Here is a 27,931-nt window from a genome sequence, read left to right on the forward strand (position 1 = left end):
GCTGAATGGTGGTTCATGAAGGGAAAGAACATATTAATATTCGCATATTCATTAAAAAACATGAAAATTCTTAATGGAGTACCCTCATTTCTTATTGAATTCCTAAAAAACAATATTTATAATGAATTTTAATAATTTTTTTGAATTTTTTTTAAACTTTATTCTGACCGATTCACCTGATTCTCGATCTGAATCGCCGATTCGCCGATCCTGATCGGTTTTTTGGGAACCCTATCTGGATCACCGATCTGTTTTTTAAACCATTGGGTCAATCCCCTTCTGCCACGACCCTAGGGCAAAATAGTCACAACCAGTATTACATAAAAGATGAGGGCATTATTGTCCTAAAAAGAGAACCAGGTTTTAGGGGGAAAAACCAAGCATTTAGAAATTCAATTTTTTAATTTCGTGGAAAAAGGCGGTTCAAAACTCAAAAGAAACAAAAGGGAACGTGGACTACCGGTTAAGCTCCTTTCCGTTACTTTAATCGTCAAACTAACGGCAAATCACCTACGCCGTTTTTCCCAAGCCCCGTTTTCTTCGCCGAGAAGATAACGGCGTCATGACGGCGGTCGCTTCCCGCCCTTGCGTGTCTCTTTGCGGACTCCAAATCCTGATTCTAATCTTCTTCTGAAAGGATTTTCAGGTCCGCAGCCAGGTGTGGTAAATGACAGGATTACCTTTAATTCGTTTGGAAATATCGAGGGAGCCATTGCTGTTTTAAAAAATTGGCAATTTTTGTGACCAACCCACCCTTGAAATTTATTAAATTTATGTAATAAGCGTTCACGACCTATTGTATTTCCGGTGACAAATTCTTTCAAATTATTTTAATTTTTTTTGTCAAATTTCAATTTGTGGAGTAACGAATGTATTAAAAAAAAAAAGAGATATTAAAAAAAGCAACAATTTTTATAAGGTATCCACCTTATATCTTAGAAATAAATCACACTAAAAAACTGAAGCGGGAGACCCAACAAGCATCCAGTTGATCATCTCAACGCCAAGGTGTAAGGATTAAAACAAAAAGGATTTCAAGTGTTAGAAACGGTGCATCCTGTAATGTATTATCTTGACTTTGTATTTCAAGATTTTCAAATGTCGTTGAGTTGCTTGATCTACACTAGATCTACTTGATTTTAACTATTTTTGAAATTTAAAATTTTTTAATTAGATATGAAATATTTTTTTAAAATAATCCTAAGAATTTTTTACAACAAAATTACATCTTATAATAAAATTTAGAGGTGTGCCGATATTGGATTCTTTAAAATTGCAACCTTATAAAAACAGCACCCTTGAGAAAAAGACATAATGATTCACGTAAAACCCTCCATTAAAATAACATCCACATAGCATGTGGTTCTAAGGTTGTTTTTCTCATCAACTAATCAAGGGCAGTATGGTCATATCTACAACTAGAGGGCCATTTGAGCATTTAAGCAAAGTAAGGGTGTTTTTGTCATTTTTCTCAAATGACTCGGGGCATTTATGGTCATTTTGGGAAAAGAAATCCACTTTCCTTTGCTACCTGTGGTTTTCCCGCATTTGCTTTTTTTTTAGTTTCGCACAAAACAAAGCGTACAAATTTTTCCTTTTTTCTCTTTTTATTTGATAGAGAAAGATTGTGTTTTCAGTCGCTGAAGTTGCAGAGGTAGGGTTTGCAAAGAAAGATTTCTTCCATTATTTTTTTCTCTCTATTCTTCTATTTGCTATCTTTCTTTTTCTGTCATTTTCCTTGTTTTACTGTATTTTTCTTATTTTCTCATTTTTGTTTTTGTTTTTGTTTTCTTTGTGTTATTTTGATATTGTGTTCTTTTCTCCCTTTTTGGCGATGTTTTTATTTCATGTTATGTGTTTTTAGCTGAAATGCCTGTTGATTGATCCGTATGTAATGTTTTATTGCAATTGATGTTTAGTTACAGTTGATGATAGCTCAAAGATCATGTTTTTCTTGTTGTATCTGTGATTTTGTTTGATTCTATGCATGGAATTTTGTTATGTTGGCTTGGATTATGTTTCTTTTGACATTTTCTTTTTGTGAATGTTGTTTAGTGATATTTTTGTTGGAAATCGATGATCCTCTCTGTATTCATGCCATATTTTCTGAATTTGTTCTTCAGGCTCCAAATGTTGCTTTTGTGTTGTGAAATGTGTGCAAGTTGTTAAATTTATTCACATTGTCCGTTGTATGCGAGCCATCTATGTCGGGGATCAGAACAGGCACATTGTTTTTAGACCCATTTCCATATTATTGTGGACTTTAGTTTGTTTTATGTTTGTTTTAGAAGTTAAGTAACATGACATGCTTAATAATCTTTAGATAATTCGTACTTGTGTATAGGCTAAATGGAATGTTTATATTGAGGACGTTGCACCAGGATAAGTTGCAGCTTTATTTTTTTTAAAATAGTTACTCTATTCATTATCCTCTTCCTTAACCGTTTTAGATTAGTTTTTCATATTTTATATTATGGGTTTTTGAGTAATGGTCGCTTCTTATGTACTGAGATGATTATGGATTTGATTTTTTAGTTGTGTAGTGTTTGGCTGGAATATCTTAGTCGCTTGAGTCATTCAAATCCACTTGGAATTGAGAAAGTGTGGTTTATTTGATCTTTGGGTTGAGATCTTAAATTCTAATACATATTTATCTTCATTATATTATCTTGAGAGGGTATGGCCTATTTGATTTCAGGTAAATACAATAAAATCTATTATGTTTCCACAATAGGGTATGGCCTATTTTGACATTTATTTTTTAGTATTTTCCACATTTTGCATCAGAAGAAAATGAAAGTTGGTTTGGAGTTTCTTGTTTTAAATAACCTTTCTTTTTCCTGATCCCCAATTTTGCTGCAGTTCCTCGTTTTTACCTGTTAATATGTATTGGGTTCACGTTCTTATTTTGGTTTACTGTTTTCTCTGTCTGTCTCCTATTATTTTTGTAATGTTTGTTTCCAAAAGGAAGAGAAAGTTATGTAATGCACTAATGGAAGTTTGTGGGTTCAACTTGCTTTGTTTGATAGGTTCTGTGCTGGTTCTTGTTTCTTGTTTTTCAGCTGTCAATGCTCGTGGGATCTATCATTGTGCATGGCAACATTTGAAGTTGGCCAAAGCAATGTCGGATTCAACTCTCTCGACAATGCAACAAAGGGAGTCCTTTCAAGTGAAAGTGTGAATCCTTTGGCATATAAACTTGTTCGGGTAAGGATGGCCATTTCGTTGGTTTATTATCTGAAATTTTACTTTGACGTTCTTTTGGTAATTCCTTTATATAATGTTGGCTGGACTTTTTATGTATGTCAATTTGGGTATGGACATTATACAGTTATACTAAATGATTATGGCCAGGTGATATTGAGGTAAATTTGATTATTTTTAACTTAGTGGTTTGTTGCTCCTTTCCTTGACCGATAAGTCTTCTGGTCAGGCGCTTCCACACTTTCCAAACCTACCAGGTAACATTCATAGAAGAAAAAATACTTGGTGTGGCAGAGCCATCAGCCAAAAAAGTGTGACGCCTTCTCATTTCTCCATATTTTGGATGATTGAGATCTCTAAATCTGCAAAGTCATCCTTGTGACCCTGATATCAAAATCCTAAAAAACTTGGATTTGGAGGCAAAAATATGCTCTATCTTGAATGCCATCTCAACATGCGATCTGTACTTTCTATTTCAATCATTCAATGGATCCTAGATAATTTAGATTTGCAACTGTTTTAGGAACTTCAAACCCTTTTCTCTAGGGTTGAAATGGATTTGCAGGGGTTTAGAATGGTTTTGGGGTCTCCAATACATCAAAAAAATGGATTTTGAAGGGGGGCCAAAAGGTGTTCACATGTGGCGAGGCTTAAGGGGGACACACTAATGCTACCCTCCTTAGAAATGGGAGGATAAAAATGAAGGGACTTTATATCTTGTCTTTTGTTGAGTCAACTGGACATTTCAATTGTTTTATTTGATTCCTGATCGTGGATTCAAGCATTCTTATTCTTGCTTAAAGTTCTGTTTAACTTGTTGATTTCATGGAATTGTAACATATGTTACTAAACTTAGAGTTACTAATCTTCTTTAAATTGATTTAGGACTCAATTTGAACATGCCATTGATTTATTAGATGTTCTAGCTGCACTTAGGACCTTAATGGCACAATCGAAAATTATCGGTTGTCAATATCCGGCAAATACAACTGCGTTTTAGAGAGAAACAAAAAATTGAGAAGAAATCAACAAGCGGAAAGTACAAACGTGGGAGTCCGAGTCCTCCACCATGCACCACTGGAGCACAAAAATGAAAAGCCCACAAAAGGGCTCTCTCACTCTCTCTACAAAAATCTTTTCTTATTCAACCAAAATCCATCCCCAACACATTGTACATGCTTCCTTTTTTATACACTTACAACTTGCTTTTGAGAACTCCCTACAAAAAAGGAAGTCCACCACTTCAACATTAATCCTAATAGGTGGTTTCCATCTCATGTGACCCATGTCCTTATCCAAAAGATAAGGAAAGAACTTATTTAGAAAAACAAAATACCATCTCAACCAATACTTGCTAAAAAGGAAATGGATATGCTTCATCTTCTTAAAACAACTCAACAAAAACGGACACAAAAAAAAAAAGGACGTATCAAACTACCCCAAAGAATCTTAGACTAATCATATTTCTAACAATTAAGCCCAATAAAAATAAAAAATAAAAGATACCATAAAAAAAAAAAGTTTTTCCAAAAAAATAAAATATAACCCAAACTCCTAAAATAAATACAATTCCTAAAAACTAACTAAAAAATCTACCCACATCTCGAAAAATAAAATCAACAAAAATAAAATTAAAATTTTTTAGCAACTAGATCTTGATTTGTGTCACTTAGGTATTTTGCATTTTGTTAGTGTTCATAATGAAGTACACCTTTTATGAGATACATGGAAATATTTATGCTATAAAATGCATATGTGACCTGAGAACAATTATATAAAAGCTTGTACTGTTATCGTTGGTTTAGTTATCATGTATTAGAATCAATTGAGTTGGGTTGTTGTGACAGTTTTAATTAACCCCTGTTGGGATGAATTGCATTGCAGCTTGTAATGTGTAACCTGCATTTCATGTTTTTATTATTGGGTGCTCATTGTTTTGCTTAAGAGGTGGTTAGCACATTGCATTTTATGAATAAACATATTCGTTTTCTATTTGATACTTTATTCCTTAATTCAATGTCCGTATAGTCTTGAGTCTCGACGACAAATCATTCCAGGCATCTTATAAACCTTAGTTAAAGCAAGCATTAACTTGTATTTCACCAACTTTTAAGATCAGCTACGTGTCTGTGATATAGGGTGTGGTTTGTAAAAGATGTCAACCTTAAACAATGCTGCTTGTTTAATTAGCCTCTTTTGGGATGAATTGCAATGCAGCTTGTAATGCAACGTAACTTGCACTTCATGTTTTTATGATTGGGTGCTCACCGCTTTGCTTAAGAGGTGGTAGCATTAACTTGTACTTCACCAACTTTAAGATCAGTTACGTGTGTGTATGTGTTATATAGGGTGTGGTTTGAAAAAGATGTCAACCTTAAACAATCCAAAAAAGGAAGGCGCACCTCCAAAGCTCGTTGAAAGATGTATTTGTGGTGTTGGAATTTCAATGATGAACTAAAGATCTACCTCACATCTAATTATGAAATTTAAAACTCAAGAAATGGTATGGATCAAGCATATCTACAAACAAATGAAAATTTTGAGATTGGACTGTCTAGATATGTATTACAAGATGTACCATTTTTGGTACTTTAAAGTCTCTCTCTCTCTCTCTTTCCCCCACATCCGTACATCTTATGGTCTAAATAATCGATTATAGGGTTCTTTAACATCGGAACAACCGTTTTGGATGGATTTTGAGGTGTGGCTTGTTTTATGTAGTACAAGGTTGTAACCTTATATATATATATATATATATATAGTATCCAGTTGGCAATAAGATGAGAAAAAGTAGACTTAGTTGGGCTATCTATGTGCAGTGCAGACCCGGTACAAAACCTGTTAGGATATGCGAGTTGATTCAAGTGGAAGGCTAAAAAAGGTAAGGGGTAGGCCCAAAATGACATAGTTAGAAGTAGTTAGAAAAGATATGGGGGCTTATGGCCTCACTAAGGGTGTGGCCCTTGATAGAGTAGAATGATGGATTGGGATTTGTATAGGTGACCCCATACAATTGGGAAAAAGCTATGATAATGATATATATATATATATATATATATATATATATATATATATACATATATATACATACATACATATATACACACGTATGTATGTATATATTGATTGATTGTAAGTTTAGTGGGTATTACAGCTGAGATTTTCAAGTAGATAAGATAATAGTTTAGCTATTGGTTTGGGTGGTTGGGCAGTAAGTGAAGTATTTTTTTGTTGGTTTTTGCATTGTGGGGACAAGTAATGATTGTTAACAAAAGTATTTGGTTTGCAGTGTTTGGTTAGGGGTGCAAGGATAGATTGAGCAATTAAGAACAATGCTAAAGGTATTTTGAGAGTTTTTGGTCGGTGTTCTTCTGTGAAGCATTCAAAGAAAATGGAACTAAGCCAAGACAACCATTTCAATCTCGTTAGTTACATGTTGACTTTTATTTGTTTATGGGAGGATAGTTAGGATATGATTTTGCTTCATGTAATAGGTAGATAATCATTCTACCTAGAGTTTTATGCATGTTTGGTGCATTACTGATCCGATTTGGTGGTTCTGGAGATGCAATTTCTGCCCTTATAAAAGACTACTCTGTTCCTGTATCGTATTGCTTTATTGTTAGGAGCTTGATTCACTTATTTTTCAACTTAGCTTATTATGTTATTTTTTATGTTCAATTTAGTCAAATGGTAATGTTCGAGAGTATTTTATGCATGAATACTTATTGTCAGCCGTTTGACTTGTGGAAGAATTATTTTTTTCTAGTTTGGGAAAAGGTTCCTGAATATATTTATGTTTTATATTGTATAGCATATCGAAGAAGCATCTGTCTATGATTGGGACACTGTAACATGCTAGTTGTAAAATATATAAATTTAAAAGGGAAGTTTATCAGATTACCCATAAGAGATGACATATGTGACATTTATTCTCAATGTTCAAGAAGACAGAAATGGCCCAAGTTGGCCACTCTGTAGGGGATTGTGTTGTTTTGGGGGGGAGGGTGTGTGTTAAAGGTGGGGTGACAAAAGTAGGGTGTGGGATTGTCAATTAGGAATCTAATTTCTTATAAACTAAGATTTACATGTTTAAAAATATAAAACTGTAAAATTGCCAAATTTTGACATTCATTGGCCATTTAAGCGAAAATACAAACTCACATAACTTTAAACCGTAAAATTGCCCGAAACTTTGACATAGATGTACATCCATAAGCATTTCAAACATTACTTCAAACTTGAAAATTTAAAAGCTCAAGTGTTTAACTTCAACGCATTCCACCACCCAAAAAAAAATTCAGCACGTTGTAGAGTTCCATAATCCGAAGTTCCAACATTCAAACAAGAGTACATGACTTTAGAAAGGATTAAATGATCATGAACTCAAAAGGGGCCCAATTGGGTTTCATCGCTTCCAACAATGTCATCTGTTGTCTCTCCTACCAACAATCTATCAGATGATGATGATGATGCCATGCCATCATCATCAGAATCATCTCCCTCTGAATACACATCGGTCTTCTTCATCAGTTTCTTCTGAGTCTTGTAGCACTGGCTCCTCTTCCTCCTCCCTCACTCTTTCAACTGGTCTCTTTCCCTTGCTCTTGGACCCCTTTCTTTGAGATTGGGACCCCTTCCTTTGAGACTGGGACCCCTCCTTTGAGATTGAAAGCGTGTGGTCCTCATGGGGTCCAACTGGGGTCCCATTGCTGGCCTCACTTGACTCCATGTCAAGTCCTCTCTAGTAGTTATGAAATCCTCATCTTCAGACTCGATCAACCACACATAAATCATCCACCTCTTTAATTTCAATATTTAATTTCAATAGGATCAATGGAATCTCGATCCATGTAGTGGTCCCTCAAGTTCTGATTGTACTGAATGTACACAAGATTGTTCAGTCTTTTTTTCTTTAGTCTGTTTCTCTTTTTGGTGTGTATCTGTTTCATAAATCATAACGCATATTGCATAAATAACATAGAATCTAAAAATAAAATTACATTATAAAAAACTTAAAAAATAGGTAAGTATAAGTCATTTTCACATTACCATCTTAAAGGTACTAAAATTGCGTTCACATCCCAACGAGCTACATGTCAAATTGAGAATTCGTATAGCCATTTGTTGCAAGTGCTTAACACTTGATCCATGCTTGGTCCACCATGTACCTATATCACAATATTAGATCTAACAAAAAAAATCAAGTAATAAAGAATAGAATAAAATTGTCTTAAACCCTCAACAAAGAAAATAAATTTAGCTTACCGGCCTTCACAGTTTTTCTTTGCCCTATTGCAAGTTCAGTGCCAAGTGGCCCCATTGCCATTCTATGCTTCTCTAGGTCTATTGACACTTGGTATTGCTCTTGTATAGTGGGGACGAGTCTAATCACACATGCATTGATGGCATCCATAAAATAACATTGACTTTCAATATGTGGATTGTCATAAAAATAAGCAGGGTTCAGATAGTAGCTTGCCAAATGGAGGATCCTCTCAAGCTGAGTCCCACCTACTTTGCCGATAGAACTTATCTTTGTGATCAAAATTTTGTGTAACCTCCTCGTTGGCAACTTCCACAATCTTGTAAATATGGCCGATAGTTGGCTCCTTCTTGCTATCTGCTAAGAGCAAAACTTTAACAAGTCGCTCGAAGGTTTTAATGGACCAATCGACTTTCTTCTAAAATGTTATTGTTTTGACAATATCAACTACCTACCTTCCCCATGAGTAGACCACTTCAATTGGTTTCACTCATCAGAAACAAACATTTTTCTTAAATTATCTTTTTATCTCTGAAGTCTGAAGCAACTTTAAGTACAAATAAGAGGTGGCAAATCTAGTAACCCCTGGTCTCACCAACTCATTCTTACAAATTTCCTCATCAAAGCCAAGACAGATGTGTGGTTGCGAATGAAACTGTGACTTTCTTAGCATTCTCCATAGCTGTTGTCACCACTCCTTTCTTATCAATGGTCTCGAGCATGCGGTCAATGCAATGTGCTGCGCCTGGGGTCCAAAAAATGTGAGGCTTCTTTTTCTCAAGCTCCCTGCCAGCTGCCATATTATGGGCAGCCATGTCAGTTACCACTTGGACTACATGATGCTCCCTCACCTCCACTATGCATTTCTCAACAGACTCCAAAATGAATGAAGCATCATTTTCTTCATTAGATGCATCAATTGAGTGCAAAAACATTGTCCCCAGTGGACAATTTACCATCACATTCATTACACTCCCACGCTTCTGGTCAAACCATCCATCAATTAGTATGGTTACTCCAAACCGGCCCCATGCATCCCTATGAGTCTTAAGATACTCATTGGTCAGTTCTACCTCTTTTTTAAGCTGAGGCTTCTTGAGCTCTCGTGGGGTAGGAATTGTATATCCAGACCTAAATTGGCCCATTGCTTCTACCATGGCTTGTAAGCTCCTCAAAGTAGTGGCATTGAAAGAAATGCCTGCTTGGTAAATCCATCTGGCCACATAATGATTTACTCGTTTTTTTTAGATGGATACCAATTGTAATTTGGCCCTTTCCTTGAGCCGCAACAGCAGGATCAGGGAGGACAAAGAAAGAATCTATAGGCCCTATCTCCACATCTATCATTGGCCTAGCCCTAATTTCATACTCCTTCCTCATCTCTTTGTTTCCAAATTTCAACTGATCTCCTAGTATCATCTACTCTTTTTTTTTAATGTATTCTTTCTTCTTCTTGGCCCAAATGCTTCTTGAATCCATTAATTCTGCATGAGTAGATTCTCTTATAGTAATTGGCTATTGCATTGGATCTTTTGTTTGTCCGGTAGATTTGGGCATGACCCATGCTTCTGCCTGGATCAATTTGTTTCCCAGTAGAACTAGAAGAGGACATTGTGATTCTGTGGATATGAGTATGTGACAACTGATAACTCAAGAGTCTGCACTCAAGGCAATGAGAAAGCTAGAAAAGCTCAATTTAGTAGAACTTTGCCAACTTAATTTATTATGAAATATAAATTTTCAGTTTACAAACTGAAAAGATAGCCAAACATATTACTCAATATTGAGTAATATTGTCAAAATTCGTATTACAAATTGAAAACATAGCAAAAACTATGCAAACATATAGTAATATTTTCAATTTTGGTATTATAAATTATAAACAAATGAAAAAAATACATAAAATATATTATGAATACTCGAGTTTGCATTATAAATTATAAGCATAGGCAAACATAATAAAAATAAATATAGACAAAAATGTAGTATAAATAAATTTGCAGTATACAATAGAAATAAATCCAAATATAGACAAATGATACTATAAATTTCCAATCTTATATTAAAAGCTAGAACCGGAGCCAAACATATCCATACAATATATTATAAACTTTTGATGTTGCATTATGAAGTAGAAATATAGCCAACCATACCTAAACACATGTTATAATCACTAAAGTATCCCTAACTGTGATGCTAAAATTCAAATATAAACACAAAAACATTACCTAAAAAAATAACATAATAAAATACTCATAGAAAAGATGAAACTAAACATAAACATAAACATTTAGGGCCAGTTTGGATGTACCTATAATTGGAATATTTTTCGATTGCAATCCAAAAATCTTTTGAAATGGATTTTGATTGTTTGGACAACTGCACATTTTTGCCATATTTTTAGATTGGAAGAAAAAAAATCTCATATCAAGGCAAAAAATGCCATCCAAAAAAATTCAACTTTTACTTGAATTTTTTTGGCTTGAGTCGCATTTCACGCGCCTCCCACTCTCTAACCCTCACGCTCTTCCCTCTCCTCCATGCGAAACCCTTCTCTCTGCACCCAATGGCCATGGCCCCAAACTTCCGCTCTTCCATAGCCCCAAACTTCCTCTGCGAAACCCTTTGCTCTCTACACCCAATGGCCCCAAACTTCCTCTCTCCCATCACCCCAAACTTCCTCTGCAAAACCCTTCTCTCTCTACACCCAATGGCCATGACCCAAACTTCCTCTGCGAAACCCATGGCCCAAACTTCCTCTGCGAAACCCTGCTGTCTCTACACCCAATGGCCGTGGCTATGGCCCTCAATCTCTTCATTCTCGCTTACCTATAACTTCATCAAGAAGAAGAAGAGTATGAAGAAGAAGAGGAATTAGGGTTTCTGCCTTGTGGGTGTGCAGAACTTTGAGGATATATCAACACTTTGAGCAAGAGCATCTTGGTTCCCTAAAAGCATCTCCTTCTTGGTAGTGGCTCGCTGCCTCTGAGCATGAGCTTTTGAGCAAGATCTCAATCATCTGGGCATTGGTGGCCTGGCTTATAATTCATGAGAGAGAAGATCAATGGAGTTTACACAGGCATACCCAACTGCTGAAACCATCTCTGTGATGCATTCTCGAGTCCTTACCTAAAGGTAAAGGCTGAGCTTCCATGTAAAGCTTGAGCTCAGAGGGCAAACCAAGAGCGGAGAGATCTAGGGTTTCGAACCCAATACTTGCGCTGAGAGGAGTTGATTTCAGAGAGGATGAGAGACACTTGATGAGAGATGAGAGAGAAATTCTTTTGGTGGTGGGCGGCAGAGAGAGAAGGGGTTTGATTAGCAGGGAAGGAGAAGGTGTAGAGAGCTAAGAGATCGGTAAGGAGGAGAGAAAAGAGCATTATGGCCTTGAGGATGGTGGAGTAGATAGTGGTGGACCTGAATCTAGCAATGCCATCCCCTATCTTAAGGGAAACATAGCCCATTGTTAGCGAGAGTGAGAGCTAAGTTACAGGAGGGTTTAGAGAGAGAAAGATTGGAAGGGTAGAATGCAGATTTTTGACTGATGGGAGGGATCCCTCTATAAAACCTTTTGGAATGGCAACATAGTGACAGTGTTGGAAGGGTAGAATGCAAAACTCCATATAGATATCGAGCAAATGAAATCTTGTATTTTCACACACCATCCAAATAATCCAACAGAATAATAAAAAAAGATCATTATATTTCTCAATTAAGGTTGAAAAACTTATAATTTTTTCAATGTGAAGGTTTTTTTATTTGACATCCAAACTGGCTCTTAAATCTATTAACATTTCAAAACCTAATCAAAGTAGGCTTCAATCGCTTAATATAGGATGCCGAAACCCCTCTTTTGCAACTTTTTGGCCTCCAAAAAGACCTATGTCAAATGCCTTTGATTTCAAAAGCAATTGAATACTTTGGGTTTGCAATCAGTTTTCAAAAAAATTTCGATTCAAGGTAAAAAAAGGTATTTTTGGGAGGAAAATCTCTCACTAGGGTTTTGGGGAGCTAAAATACACCCATAGCCTATTTCCCCCCTCTTGAAGGGGGGGAATGACTAAAAAGCCCTTTTGGGCTTGGCTCATTTTCGGCTCGCCGAAAGGGCCCCGGGCGAGCTTCTTGGCAGTTGGAGCTGGGCACCCGCCTAGGCGGCTGGGTGGGCGATTTTTTGAACATTGTTTACTCATTTGCAACTATTCCAACACACGATCAAGTGTCTTTTGATGTGTATTTGGAAATTAAATCAGAAGATATGGATTGAATATTAAATAGTTAATCTTTTTGGTTATTTGGATAAATTTCCCATTAAAAATTGAGAATATCTTATTACCCATGTGTTTCTGTTATATTTAGAAAATATGAATCTTCATTTTCTGTGTTCCAGTTTTAATTACTTGATGTAAAACCTTATTTTGGAATCATTTGGGGACAGTTTGCGCAGAATACACTTTCCCATACTTCATGTCATGTTATGCTGGTAAGGGGACCTTCCACCTTACCTACTCAAAAGTTGTGAAGCATTTTATGAGTTGTTTTTAGGCATTCCAAACTTGCAATGCCTAATCTGTTTGGAAGGCTTGAATGGTTTTGAAATACTTGGGGTATGCAATATGATGTAACTATTACAATAGAACCCTGAAAAGAAAAATATTTCACTATGACTGTATTTTTTAAATAGTACCTCATGACAGAATTTGATCACTGACCTTTTTAAATGACCATATTTTTCATCAGGTTGAAGGGGATGGGTCTTATATTCCTGCTTCAGAAGATGAGTTGATGAAATTTGAGCCTTACTCAGAAGATCCTGAAGATGAGAAGTTTTTGAGAAATGCTCTCTTTGATATGGATGCTGAAAATGCTGAGAGGAGCTTAGCTATTGAAGATTTTCCTTGCTCCATTGACGATTCTGTATTAAAGAACAATGGAGGTACTCACAACTATGATTTGTCCTTTTTTTCTAATGAGTGCATGCTACTGTACTGTGTGTCTTATGATTTTCTTGTGCTTTCTTTGTCGATGCATCACATTTGCATCAGTTAGTGGTCTCTAACCTAAGATGATGATAGGGATTTGCTAAAAATTGGTAAAAAAGTTAGTTCTTCTATGGAAGTTAGTTCTTGGTAAAAAATTTTTGTTCTTCTATGAAAGTTAGTTCTTGGTAAAAAAATTTAGTTCTTCTATGAAAATTAATGATAGAGATTTGATGAAGAAAACAGAAGATTAAACAAGTTCCAAGCAAACATAGGCACCAATTGAAGGGAATTAGGGTTCTCCCCAAGAGGAGCCCTATATGCCTCTTTTTATTCATATTCAATTACAAAAGTCAATAGTGCCCCTATCCAAAAATAAGATCCACTAAGTAGTCCTAACTTAAAAAAAAAAAAGTCACATTTTACCCCTGATAAAACAATGAATTCTATATGCACTCTTAACTAATTTTGTAGACAACTTCTAAAATACAAAAAACATGAAAGAAGCCCTAGAATCCAAAAAAAAAAAACTTAAAAACCCTAACATGAAAATTAAATTTAAATAGTAATTAAAAATAAGAATAATTTTGTCATGCATCAGTTAGCTAATTTGTAAAAACAAATTCTGAGAGATAATGGAGGAGAAGCTAAATTTCCTTTTCAATAGTTAGAAATGACGAATAGACATCTTCTTCAAGCATATGCATGATCGCCGACATGTTAGCCATCAAACCAAAGAAGTTGAATCCAACTATTCTATAGAGATGTCATGCTGTTCAGGTCTTTTTCTAGAAAATGGGTATGTAATTTTTTAATTCCAAGTCAAACAGTTGCAGTTCATTTAGCTTAACTAAAGTGATTTTGATGACATTGGGCAGACTATTTTGGTCATGCCCTGGAGGCGTGGAACTTGGTGTCGGATTTTGTTTCCTCGGTTCACATTGGAAGCTTTGCTCAATTCTTGTTACCTATGTGATTTTGTTTGATGTCTTTGGAAAGATTTTTTGGCCCCTTAGAGATGATATTCTTTTTATGTTATTTCTGTTTTATGTTGTTTTATTTTCTGTATTCTCTTCATTATGGACTTTGGGAGTCTGGTGCCATAGATGTGCATACTTGTGTTAATGTAGTGGTTTCCATTGTCTACTGTATCTTGGTGCCTTTCTTTGGTACTTCTATGTTCCTTGTGATGTTGTTTTAACTTGAATGTTGGTAAACTTGATCTTAATTATATCTACATGGAGGAGTATTGTCAAATGGACACTTGTTTAGTGGGGTCCACTCATCAGGTCAGTGCAAATGATTTTAAGGTTACCTTTGGTCATTTAAGCCTTATTATTTGCCGAAGGGCTAGTTTGGTTTCTTAACACATGCACACACACACACGCACTTGATGTCCTCTCATTTTGAGTTTGATATCCTTCATCAGGATAGTCCATTTAGCTTGTCCAAAGGCTCCCTATTGGGTTGCTCTCCTTTGTTGTTTCTTATTCATTTGTGTACTTCTCTAATTGTCTGTATTTTTAGGTACAACTATACAAGCTGATGCATGTTATGTAGCAAAGTAAGACTGATTAATTAATTTACAAAAAATAAATTTTGCAATAAATGACTTGATGATGGCTGCATTGACTATTGCAGTCATTTTGATCAATGAAAAGGAACTTTATATGATACTCTAGAAAATTATTTGCTTGACTCTTTCTGTATGTAAGTAAATAGGTGATTATCTAATATTGGGTGCTTCTATACAATTTTTTATCATTTTATTTCAGTTCAATTTTCTGGCACTTTGCATATTTTTTTTTCTCAATATTTGGATCTGTATTATTATCACTATTGCTTTCTGATGCATTTCAGGTGCTTTGGGATGTGATATCAGACAAGGGTTGAACCAGAAAATTGTTGATGTAAGTGTGATTGCCGAGTCGTTCTCAAATTATCTGTCATTATTCTGAAAGCAATAATCAGATTGGAAATTGTGGTAATATCAAAATTTTTAAAATGATTGCTTCTGTTTGTTAATTTAGAAATTTGTTTCTAATTTAATTATTTGAGAAACATGTGATAACTGGAGAGTGTCTGCAAGTTGAGATATTCGTTGTGTAGTCACAAGTTTTGAATTTACTCAAACTGGTTATGATGTAGAGATGGCATGTGGATCTTTTTCATCTCTGGGTTTAAAACCTCTTGGCAGCTTGTTTTTCTTTTCTTGTTCTGATGGGTGATTGTATAGAACTGGAGAATGATAAAATGGACAGCCAGAAAATTGTGGACCCTGATCTTGCTGCCTTTGCTAGCGAGATCAGCCCATATCGACCTATCTATCAGCCACCATGTTTGCTGCACTCAGAGGGTATTTGATCGTAAATCCATGATTTACACAAAAATGATTGGGGTATTGGGAATCTCCCATCAAATGGATAATGTTCTGATAAGTACTTTGATAATTACTTATCCATAAGAATTTCTGGTCAAATTCTCACTCCAATCAAGGCAGTATCACATATTGTATTGAGAATATTGAGACAACGCAATTTATTATTTTTTTTATTTTACAATTTTTCTAATTTTCTGTTAATTTATTTGAGACTTAAATATCAAAATTTACAAATGTCTATTTTTTGAACCCACGTTTTTACTTTTTGGGTGGAAATTCTAGGTAGCATATGCTTTTGTTATTCTCATTATGTTCTTGTGTGGAACTTCTAGGCAGCTGTTCCTATAATATTCTCAACAAGCAAAAAAAAGAAAATCAGAAAAAAAGAAAAGAAAAAATACATGCAGATAACATGTATCCAAGTGCAAATTGCAATCCCCTTTTGAAAATATCCTGAGTTATGGTTTCTACAAAATGTGCAATACATTTGTCACTATGCTTTACAGCTTCTTATGTACTTACAGCATAGAATGTATAAATTATTTGGGTATATTTCAGATTGTGATGGAATTTATGCTTTGTTTCATTTGAGAATACTGAAGTACATGATATATAACAGGAATGTTTATTTTGTTGAAGTCTAAACCTAAATGTTATTATTAATGTGCCAATTCCATCTTCTACTTGCAATTTTCATGTGATTCTTTATTGACAAATAATCTTCTTATTCATAAAACTTACCAGTAGGATGGTTGTGTCCCCCCAGTTTATTGATGTACTAGATGAAGATGGGGGCGAGCATGTACGTGTGACAAGTAGCATCTCCCCGGAATTTCTTCTGGGGAAATCTTCCTGGGACCAGAGTGAAGTTGTCAACTATAGTGTTGATTCTTTCGATTCTGCATCAGGGATTTTGTGTCCAGGTAGCAGTTTTGCAGAACCAGCCACAAATTTGGTATTTGATCCACGCAAAGAATGTTATTTTGAAACTGCAACTGCAGCATATCCACATCAAAGCACCTTCAGTAAAAGTGAAAGGGATACTGCCAAGGTATCTAAGCTACCAGGTACAATAATTCCGTTGCCTGAAGCTAAATATGATCAGAGTTCTATTTGCCTGGAGAATCTTACCATTCGGGAACTTCATGAGGCTTTTCGGACCACATTTGGGCGGGAGACTTCTGTCAAAGACAAGCGCTGGCTTAAGCGTCACATTTCCCTTGGTTTGCATAACTTCCTTGTATCTGAGAATGCTTCTAGTTTCTTAGATGGTAAAGTTTCTTCAAATGAAAGTGATGAGGTGAAACCTTATGCATTTGACAATGATTCATCAGAAGAAATCTGTGATTCCTTTGCAAAGGTAGCTTGTAAAAGAGATTCAGCAGATGGGAGTGGTGTGAGCAGGAAAAGACAGGGAAGGAAAGATTCTGTTACTACTCATTTACAAGGAGTTGCTAAAGAAGGATTTGGTGTTTCACATGTTGAAGAAACGGAACGCGCACTTGTAGGTAGAAAGAGATTGCGTAAGCCTACACGGAGGTACATTGAGGAGTCGTCAGAGATGAAATCAAGATTCAGGAGCGGAAGAACAGTGACATCTTTAAAGGACACACGGGATGACTTTTTACGCATTCGGTCTCGAGAGAAGCGTTACTGGAAGGGTTTCGAAGGAATGACTGTAGTTTCAAGACAGGATTCTCTTGGGGGATCTGGCATTCAAGTTCCTTTTGTCCTTCGCGTGCGGAGAGGACGCCCAAGGAAAAATTGCACCTCACTTTTGGTAAGGAAGCTTTTTTCTATCATGAATAAACTAGAAAATTTTCCCCTGTATTTTGATAGGTAGGCTAACATACAAATTGAATGCTGGACAAGTGTTTCCCTTTTATTGCTAATTATTGTTTGATCATCCAAAAGGATGTTGGAGTTTGATGAAATCAGGGAAGTGTGGCTTTGACCTGAGTGTTACTACTAAAATGTATCCAAGTATTTTCCTTTGTTAGGCATGTGTAATGTATCTTCAAGAATTTTTTTTAATATAGTTTGCCTTCAATATGTAAGTACTCAATTATGATTGGGCCAAGAGTGTCAGTGTTAAATAGTGTCAGTGTTAAATATTTGAATGCATCCTTTTGATCATGTGTGTGGTTTGCTAGTTAGGACAATTGATTCTTCTGTTTGCTTAATTAGTTGCCTGACTAATCTTGATCGTCAGTAGTGTTGTTGCCTGGTTTTCCACCTTAGCTGTTGCAGAACTGTTTTAGTTTCTAAGTGTTTAGAATGTCAGTCCTTGTTATTCAATAGGTTATCAGAAGGAACCTTTGAGAGATTTAAATAGCAATGTCTTTGTATTGATTATATTGTGTCATGGACTTGCCAAGGTGATTGCCTAGGTCACTCAAGCAATTGCATTGAAAGTAACCCGATCACATTTTGCCTTGGTTGGATTGTATTAAGCAATATGGGCACTTACCTAGAACTGCGCCATGATTGCCTCCAATATTTATACCTTGGGTTCTACCCTGGGTATTGTTGGTTTTGGGGGTAGTTGGTCCTTTTTTGAATCCAAAATCGATGGAGAAGTTTCTAGGAAGGGTTCTTTTCATGAGCTCTAAGAGGAAAATGCATCTCCTTATCTATTTTTGATGTCATTGATGTCACAAAACCTTTCCCAAGGATTTTAAAGAATCCAAACTTCTATAGGTAACACAGTGTGTTGAAAAGAATCAATCGTCCTATGATTAATTTTACTTTTGATTTTGGGATGGATCATCATTTTTTTTTTGTATTAGAGTAGTAGTTAGTTATAACTATACTTTGTTTTAGATGAGTAATTTTTTTTTCCATCACTTTTTTGTTTAACTTTATGTTTTTAGAGGATGTTAATTCATTTGGTGGTTGTTTGATGGTGTTTTTGTCTATGCAATTGTATTATGTTGTATAGATACGTATTATAAAAAATGTTTATACATATTGTGAAAATTCTTTAATAATTACATTTTTCATATACATTACGCCACTTGTATTTATAGAGTCTGTCCCTATGGTAGGCATTGCAGTCCGTACACCTTAAAATCTAGGGACCTCAATCCCATACGAGGGTGAGCTTGATCCAACTCCAAACTTATTTGGGATTGAATTGTAAATTTTACAGGACTGAGATCCATATTGTTAAAAATCAAGGCTCCATGTCAGCACATAGCTGGTATAGTAGTATAGTATGTACTACAATAATATGCTACACTTGTTATAGAAATCCACTATACTATGCTATATGCTACTATACTTAAATCTACTATACGCAACTGTATGACATACTATTCCATACAAGGATTGGGATTGAAGCAGATCTGCGATTGGGTTTGGGATCGTGACAAGTGGAAAGGTCCTATGGTAATGATTGTGGTCCGTCGACCCTAAAATCTGGGAATGGAGATCCCAATATGCGGGGGAGCTCGATTGAAACTTAATTGGGATATAATGATAAATTATACAGGACTGATCTGCACCTGATTAAAGTTGATTGCCCCGAGAGAAATTAACTGGTATAGTAGTATACTATATGCTATTAGAATATATCACATTTTTATGCTGTACTATACTCTGATATTATGCTATATAATATATCCTGCTGCTAATATATTTAAATCTAGGATTTTCTAATAGTAACACCTCGTGAATAAGGGTGTTTTTGTGATTAGAAAGGGTAATGATGATATTTTGCAATTAATTTCAAACAGTACGTTTGTGATATCGAGAAGGGCATAATTGAAATATTCACTAAAAGACAAGGCATTTGTATAATAGAGTACCTAAAACTTCACTCAATAATTTCCCTTGTCTTTTAGTGAAAATGTCAACAATACCGTCTCTAATGATAAAACTGCTCTTATTCATTTTAAAAACATTGTATAATTAAAAGGATAACTATGGTAATTTTAACAATTAAATCCCTTTTTAAACGTAACCTGTAAGATTCTATACGCTGTTACTGTTAGAAAAACCCTTAAATCTATTATATACAACTATATAAATATACCATGCTACAGAGGATATACTGCTACACTATACCACACTGCTGGACTATACTATGTTGCAATACTACATTGCTATACTATAATGCCGGGGAAATTGTATCTGGTGTAATTCAGGACCTTGATCCCTAATAGGAAGGATTAGGATTCCTAAATATATGAGTCATTGAGCAAGTTCCAATCCTTGGAGCAGAGAATTCGGATTCCAGAGCAGAAATGACCCCTTGCTAAGTATATCCTGGTAACTATGTACTTTACTGTATGATATATGCTATTTACTATACCACACCACTAGAGAATGCTATAATACTCTACTATAGTGTTGTGCTATACCCTATACCAAACTAGATTGCTACTATGCTACGAAGCTTGGCAATCTGGATCCTGTGTAACTCATGACCTGATAGGAAGAATCAAGATTCCAAAATTTAAGAATTGTGGAGGAGCGAGATCCCCTTCCTTGAAGCGCAGGATGAGATTCTGGCGTGGAATCAACCCATTGGTAGGTGGATCCTGGCGACCATGGTGTGGTAATTGTGTCATCAGTATTATTACTTTTTCTGAGATTATTATATATTGTGTAGTATTACGTGATGGCTGTTTAGCATGTACTTATTGAGATTTAGCATGTACTTATTGAGGTTTAGAGAGAGAATGAAGAGACTGTTGTTTTCTCATAAATGTGAGTAAGAAACTACTGATCATTTGAGGCAAAATAAATAACTCTAGATAGAGAAGATAGTTAAATAGAAGCCATAGTTACTCCTCTCAAGGCTCAATATGAAAGCCTTATGTGAATCAGCGAGAACCAGCAAAAGGATAAATTGACCCCAATCTTTCTTCTGCGAGAAAAATGGCAATTTTCTGACCAAGAAACTAGAAACATCAGCCACTACACCTTCCCAAAGAAAGTCAAAAAGGTTCCATTATAACCCAGATAGATCAAAACTTGGAAATTTAGAGTGTTTATTGTAGCCAAGAGGCATTGGAGACCCACTGATTCTACTGCCATCTGTAACTACACTGGGAAAAAAGTGGAGGCTCAGGAAAGTGCCTATTGACGGCTTATTTGACTATCCGTTCTTCTCAGGGAGGGTTCTTCAACGGCTATAGAAAAACTGTCAAGGACTCAATTTGCTTGAATGAGGAAAGAGCTAAAAAACCAGATGACTTGGGAGGGTTCCTTGACCAAGAAAGACCTGAATGCACAATCAAAATTGGAGTTTTTAAAGAGATTAAGTGGCCAGTGGTGTGGATAAAATCAAACTCATAGTGTGAGATAACAACTTTGATGTCCTCTGCTGCGTGGGCACAGTTGTGTGACCCAATGACTGACATGGGTACAGGGTATCGGATTTCTCACGTCAGAAGAAGAGGATTCACTGACATGGCTATATTATGAATGGACGAGCAAATCCAACAGTGTTTTACTAGTATTCCCTACCATGATGAGGAGAAAGAAATAATCATTTTGCCTTAATTGGCTGAATTTTACTAATTTTCTAGACATTTTCAAGGTTGAAATGTGTACTGAAAACAAAAAGAAGATCAAATTTCTAAAATGGTGTAATCAATGGTAGAAGGAGAGTCCTAAGAATCTGTCAGTGTGTGTCTTGAAACTTGTTCGACATGGGTGCAACACCAAACCGAAGAATCCATGTAACATAGTTGATATTGATAGAATTGAATCTGTCGAGAAACAATTTGCTTGAACTAGGGAATGTTAGTAGTGCAGAAAAATGTCAAAGATCCAATTTGCTTGAACTAGGGAAAAGTACTTGTGGAGAAAATCTCAATGATTCAATTGGCTTTAATGAGGAAAGAGCCCAGAAAATAGAGGAATTGTACAGAGAGAGACTGCTGTATCTATGATCAAGTCCATAGGAAAACCAGAAGTTGGGTCATCATTTCAATGGAAACTAATAATGGAGAAATTGGGAGATGGCAATTTGAACTAGGGTTTCGTACCCAAAAAACTGAGACCATTTGTTGAAGAAGCCATGGAAAATATACCAGAGCCAGAGTTTGGTACGAAAATGAATCTGGCTAAGGCTTTTAAGAGTTTGCTCTTGATTCCTAGAGAAAAATAGGAGAAAATAATGAATTTGAAGGGGGAAGAAAGGTCTAGAACTGGACAACAATTTGAGGCTTGGAACTTGTGAGATTTCTGCATACCACCAGTCACAGAGCTGATTTGCAAGCTGCTTTGTGGTGAGCAGTGAGCTGCTTCCCGGAGTCTTTCCTCCAATTGTTTTGTGAGTGGTTTGCTTGCTGCAAGTCATGGAGATGGATTAGGCTTGGGGAAAGATCAGGTATAGAGAAAGGCAAAGGGATCCCTATGTGCTGGCTCCATGGATTCTAACTGGTCCACTATCAGTGGCGCATAGTTTGTGTTTTCAGGTTTTAGAGTGGCCTAGCTCCATGAATGGCAACTTGTCCACTATCAAGGGAGCATCACTCAATGTGAGGTGCCAGGATATGCTAGATGCTGCTCATGCAAAGAATACCCCTTTCAAGTAGGGGTAGTTTGGCCATTCCCCTCCCCTTTGCCCCCCTCTTCCCCCAAAAAAAGGGTATGCTCCCATAAAATTTTCTTAAAAAAAAAAGGGATGGAAGAAATGAAGAAATAAAAATTTTCTTCAATTTCAAAGATTTTTGTGAAATTTTGTGGACTCTTTAGGCAGAAATTTGATTTGGATTTGCGTTATATTTTGAATGAGGTAGTTATTCATTATGTGATAGTGTACTCAGTAGCTAAATTCTATTTTATTTTTTAAGTGCTGGGTTGGAATAAGATTGATCAATTTATTTTACATGTTAATTGCATTAGAAAATAGAAGCAGAAAATGCCCATGTTACTTATTATTAGGCTATCAGCAACTCAAAACAGTGGATATATTAGAGATAGATACTAAATTAAAATATCTATTGTGGCATGAATCACATAATTATGTTGTTCTTTGTAGTCTTGTATTTTTTATCTTTTTGAACTTTATAAATTTATTTCTTCAACTTTATTGACCGCATTGGAAGTTAAGCGTCTGCATTGAGGCGCATAACACATCAGACACACCTAGCACATCGAGTCCACATCTCACATTTGCTAGCCTTTTATTTGGGGACACATCTGGTGTTCCTTTTTTTTTTGATCTTTCCATGTCGAATCAGAAGCTCTTCATCGAGCATTAGTTCTTGACCAAAAGCTTGATATTTGAAATTTAGATATGCTGCCATGCATAATTATACCATCTTTGTGGTCTAGTGTTCATTATACACTTGCTTTAGATCTTGTGTATTGGCCATTTATATGGGAGTTGATTTTTGATGGAGGTGGGAATATGGAAGTGAAAAAAGTATGAGATTAGGCCTTCTTTACAACAGAAAACATGGATTCATTAGACAAAAGTCCTAAAACCAGACATATCATGCAAGTAAACCCAAACCTCAACTTACGAAATAGAACTTCCTATCATGCTCCTAAATTCGTTACATAAAGATTAGACCAAAATAATCTGATGTACAACCCTGCAGAAAGGAGAGAAAATTAGACCCTAAGCTCATGATCATGCCAAGTTCCAGGTGCTTCTTTGTCCTCTTATTTTTGGGGTTCTATAGATTGTTGGTTGAACTGTGCAGCAATCTGTTTTGGTTTCATGTCTGTCTTGTTGCCCTCGGGATCGATGATGTTACTCTCTTCATTTCTCTCATGGCGTCATTATAAATGATTTTGCATTCAAATTTTGAGTTTCAGATCTTATACTTTCTGTGAGAGTTGAGTTCTTGCCATGTTACCTTCTATTGTTTTCTCTTTAAATTGTAACTATATTTGATTCATGAAAAGAAGCACAAATAGATATTTCATTTCGCTTCCCAATTGGGAAATTTCTCCCATTATTCTGCAGGTTACTTCCATATTTACAATTTCCTTCTTATATAATTTCCTAGTACCTCACATCTGTCCTCTATATACTTGACCAATATATTCCGGAGTTATGCAATTGCTTCCTGTTAGCTGATTACCCAATTCCTTGCATCTCAAAGGTTAATAGAATAAGTTAGTTTTCTATCTTGCTTTTCTACATATAGTGCCATTACTTTCTGCCATTACTCTTCCTTCTTAGTCAATCGGCTAAAGTTGAAATCTTCCTTTCTATTTATTTGTGTTTTTCTTTTCTCATCCATCTGGTTCACCTATGTTTAACCTCCCTACAATAATCGCCAAATAGATATTTGGATATGCTTATATAACGTCCTTCCATATCTTAAGTGTCTTTTATGAAAATTTCCTGAAAGACTGAAAGGGAGCTCATCCCATATCCAACCATTTGGTGCCCATCAGAGGAGCTCAAGGGCATTGTGTTTCTTGTGGTCGCATTTGAACCTTTTACAGAGTTTTCTACCTTTGATGAAGCTTAAATTGAATATCACTTGTAAATGGCAGATCACTGTGTTGGCTTTTGAGTGATCAATTTTAAGGTGCAACATAGAGCCTTTGTGGCTTCATGCATATTTCCAATCGATTGTTCTCCTGGTTTTATCTTCTTCTGATTTTTTCCATGTGATTGAGCCTTATGATACCAGCTCTGGACTACGTTATTCTCCCAATTTCTTTTATGCTAGTCGGCAAGCTTCCACCTTTTGGGCATTTTGTATGTTAAGCCTGCATATTGTTATTGGGATTTATGACTCAGGACTTTCATGCCTGCAAATTATTTTCAAATGAAAGAACCTTTCGGGAGAGGCAGTATATCATATTGACTGGTACATGGTATATGAATACTACAAGGGAATCCACTTTCCATTCCTGATGATAGACGGATGCAGAGTAATTGTATCGCCAAATCCGATTGGCATTCTGGTTTGATTAAGCTCTGCTGCCCATCATTGATAAGGCATGGGGGGTGCTCTTATTGTGTACTATATAGTATAAACTAGGTTTCAGTGGAGCAAAAACTTTTTAGTTGTGCTAAACACTATGAGCTCTACACTGGAGATTTATTTTTCTGTGCTGGTCCCTTGCATTATGTTTCAATTTGACATACGCTTTTGTTTTTCAGGTGCATGATGCCCAGGATGACAAGGATCGAATGCTACTTTCAGTTGTGCAAGATAAAATATACTCTGAGACACATTATGATGCATCAGATGACTGTGTTGCGACCATTAGAACAGCAAAGGGTGGTATTCGGAGGAAGCATCACCGGTCATGGACACTCCATGAAGTTGTGAAATTGGTGGAAGGAGTTCAAAGGCATGGAGTTGGAAAATGGTCAGACATAAAGAGGCTTGAATTTGCGTCATCTGTTTATCGAACTTCTGTCGACCTTAAGGTTAGTTCATCGCCCTGAGTTGAACATTTTTGGAATATTGGTCCTTGTCTTAATGAATAATTCGTGTTACTGTTGGTTTTCTTTGCCCTTGGTAATTTCTTTTAATGTTGGGTTGATTTAAAATCTTTGTAACAGGATAAGTGGCGAAATCTTCTGAGGGCTAGCTATGCGCAGTTACAGACAAAGAAAGAGGTTAGCTTTGTGAAACTTGCCTCGTTGAGAGTTTATAAGCACTCATGTATTATGGTCTTCATGAGTTCTCACCATGTTTATTCAAATGCAGTAGTTTTAGTGGAAAGTAAAATAATAAAAGGATTGGAAAAGAAAAGTACGAAAGGAATGGATTTTGATGTGTACATATTTCCGCCGATAAATGCTCATTGGCTATTGTATCATGACCCATTTTAGAACCATTTTGTGGAAATGAGTTCCTTTGTACCTCCATTGCTTTATAAAATGTAGAAAAGTAATTACTGGGAGGAACAAAATAATAACGTCACTATGTAATGAATAGCAGGCCTCTCTAAAAAGAAACAACAAAAGCCCCAAAAGCCCTTTTTAATTGAGGGGTTGTATATTATGAGACCATTTACTTTTGTTAAGGTTATAATTGCTCTTACGCATTTAGATGTCAAATTGGATGACAATAGGGTATGTTACAAGATTGAGAAATTATTTTTGAGCTTTGAGTTTAATCAGTGACATTCTTGCAATTATCCCATTTGAAATTTGTTTGATAGATAAGTGATTATGATATCATTGTTTTGTAAGTAAATAGTCTTGATAAAAAAAAAAACTTATGATGAAACGGTTGATTAAAAAAAAGACCTATGATCAAGCGTGCCACTAATAAAGCTTTCGCTATAAGACCGCCATCCCATATTTAGGAGAAAACAGATTTGATGTTTTGGTTCGTAATCTAACTCCAAGGGTGTCCTAGCCCTTCTTCCTCGTTCTTGTGACCGTTGCAAGGTCAGTCACATAAGATGTTACTGTTGCATATCTGATAATTATACATGGGTTTGCAGGTTGAGAATAAGAGGAAGCATGCGTCTTCAGTGTCCATACCAGCATCCATTCTGAAGCGTGTGAGGGAATTGTCCGTCATGTATCCAAAGGATCATCAACATCGACCACTTACTGAACAAGTCAACAATAGGAATGCTTTCATGATGGGCCGAAGTGGAGGGAATGTACATAAGAGGCTTCAATGTAATTAATCAATTGTCGTTTTTGGGAATTATTTTCCATCTGTTGTATTTTTCAACTAGGACGCTTCACCTGCCCCCTCCCATTCTCTCACATTTGTGCTGTACAGGCATTATGCAGTATGCATGTCTTTTGCTTGTCTTGAGAGCATGCATTTCTCGACCTGGAAGAGGATCATGATGATTGAGATGGGAGTTCCAACCTTAAGTCTATTGCTCTATGATACGAGTTCCCTATGGACCTTCTATTGTGGTTTTAGAAAACCAGAGGGTTTTTCAAAAAAAAAATTAATTTTTTCTTGTTACTTTTGTTAGTTGCACGACAATCTGACCCTAGGAATCAGATTCATCAACATGGAATTACTTTCCAAGCTATTTAGGGTCCCAATGACCTTGACAATAAAAGCTCTCTTTTATATTTTCAGAAATGGAAGTATAAACAGCTTTCTATATGAAGAAGCAAGGCCGCATGCCAGCACCTTGAAGAGAACATAACATATCAATATGCACTTGAATATTAGCAAATGCTGAAACGCAATCAACCAAGGGTAACAACGCAAGAACTACTTTTGCTCCACTTATATCAGCTAGTATCTTCTAAAATCGCCAACGAAAATGTCCTTCCTGATCACATGACTTAGTTTAAAGCACAACTATTGGAAGGGAAATGTGTTGAAAAAACCAAGCCTCAAGAAGTTCGCCAGAGTTGTACCAAAGCCAATCAAAGAAAAACGAACGCGATCTGGCTTATAGCTTTGTGGGCAGGGCATGAGCATCAACTATCAAATGTAAGACGAGCATCTATTTAATGTCATATAGATCTTTTTCTCTCTCTATATATATATATAGAGCAGATTTCATTCAATAGTTGTATCATAATATAATGCAACAACTTTCAAAACTCATGCTGTGGCTATTTGTTTGATCCAAATTTTGAAATATATACTTTTTCCATTTTAATAAACAATAAAAAAAAATAAAAATTTAAAAACACAACTTAGAAAGTAATTTTTTAATCCAATTAATGGAAACCGTTCATTTTGGTGAGATGCTTAGATCTAAGCTTAAGAGATTTTTTCATTTCAAAAAAATTTAGAAAGATTTTTTCATTTCTAATTTTTTTTGGATGACTTTATAATCATTAGATGAACAATGTTAAAATAAAAATTAATTATTTGAGTTTATAAAGGCTAAGATCTTGAAATTTACCAAATGAATGATCTAAATTCATTTTTGGAGGGGATTTATTTTGACCATAGGGTTCAAATTGAACTTTTTTTTGGGATTGATTGTTGAGATGAAGAGTGTGCAAAATTTTGGGTCATACAAGTACCACAAACATGATTTCAAGAAGTGTTGCATGAAATCATTGCATATATATATATATATATATATATATATATATATATATATATGGTGCGTAACCTAGTGTAGATAAGCTAAATGTACCAACGGCCTAGATTGAATCTGAGTCGATCATAGATGCTCGGTAGTGTCCAATAGTGTTTGAATTTTAATTTTTTTTTCTATAAATCC

General features: G+C 35.7%; 1 protein-coding gene and 1 pseudogene across 2 annotated transcripts; one reads left to right on the forward strand and one right to left on the reverse strand.

Annotated features, from left to right (window-relative positions):
• Positions 1-1,563: 1,563 nt before the first annotated feature.
• Positions 1,564-27,378, forward strand: LOC18422773 (uncharacterized). The gene is made up of 9 exons (XM_088872812.1): positions 1,564-1,654; positions 3,063-3,207; positions 12,906-12,950; positions 13,208-13,403; positions 15,307-15,356; positions 16,593-17,606; positions 24,915-25,187; positions 25,323-25,379; positions 26,216-27,378. The coding sequence occupies exons 2-9, from the start codon at positions 3,094-3,096 to the stop codon at positions 26,405-26,407; spliced, it is 1,941 nt and encodes a 646-aa protein (XP_088728938.1). The 5' UTR covers positions 1,564-1,654; positions 3,063-3,093; the 3' UTR covers positions 26,408-27,378.
• Positions 11,419-13,217, reverse strand: LOC148781385 (uncharacterized; annotated as a pseudogene). Its single transcript, XR_016059936.1, has one exon. The product of XR_016059936.1 is annotated as an uncharacterized LOC148781385 (transcript).
• Positions 27,379-27,931: the final 553 nt, after the last annotated feature.

Source organism: Amborella trichopoda, chromosome 7, assembly GCF_054954075.1.
Source record: "Amborella trichopoda isolate Santa Cruz 75 chromosome 7, AtrichopodaSantaCruz75HAP2 v2.0, whole genome shotgun sequence".
NCBI lineage: Eukaryota > Viridiplantae > Streptophyta > Magnoliopsida > Amborellales > Amborellaceae > Amborella > Amborella trichopoda.

What these genes read in the sequence shown, in the direction of transcription:
- LOC18422773 (XM_088872812.1), top strand. Translation starts at nt 3,094, where the DNA reads ATGGCAACATTTGAAGTTGGCCAAAGCAATGTCGGATTCAACTCTCTC. An exon ending in TGGCATATAAACTTGTTCGG is followed by an intron (nt 3,208 to 12,905) that starts GTAAGGATGGCC and finishes ATTTGGGGACAG; the next exon opens with TTTGCGCAGAATACACTTTC. An exon ending in TGTATTAAAGAACAATGGAG is followed by an intron (nt 13,404 to 15,306) that starts GTACTCACAACT and finishes GATGCATTTCAG; the next exon opens with GTGCTTTGGGATGTGATATC.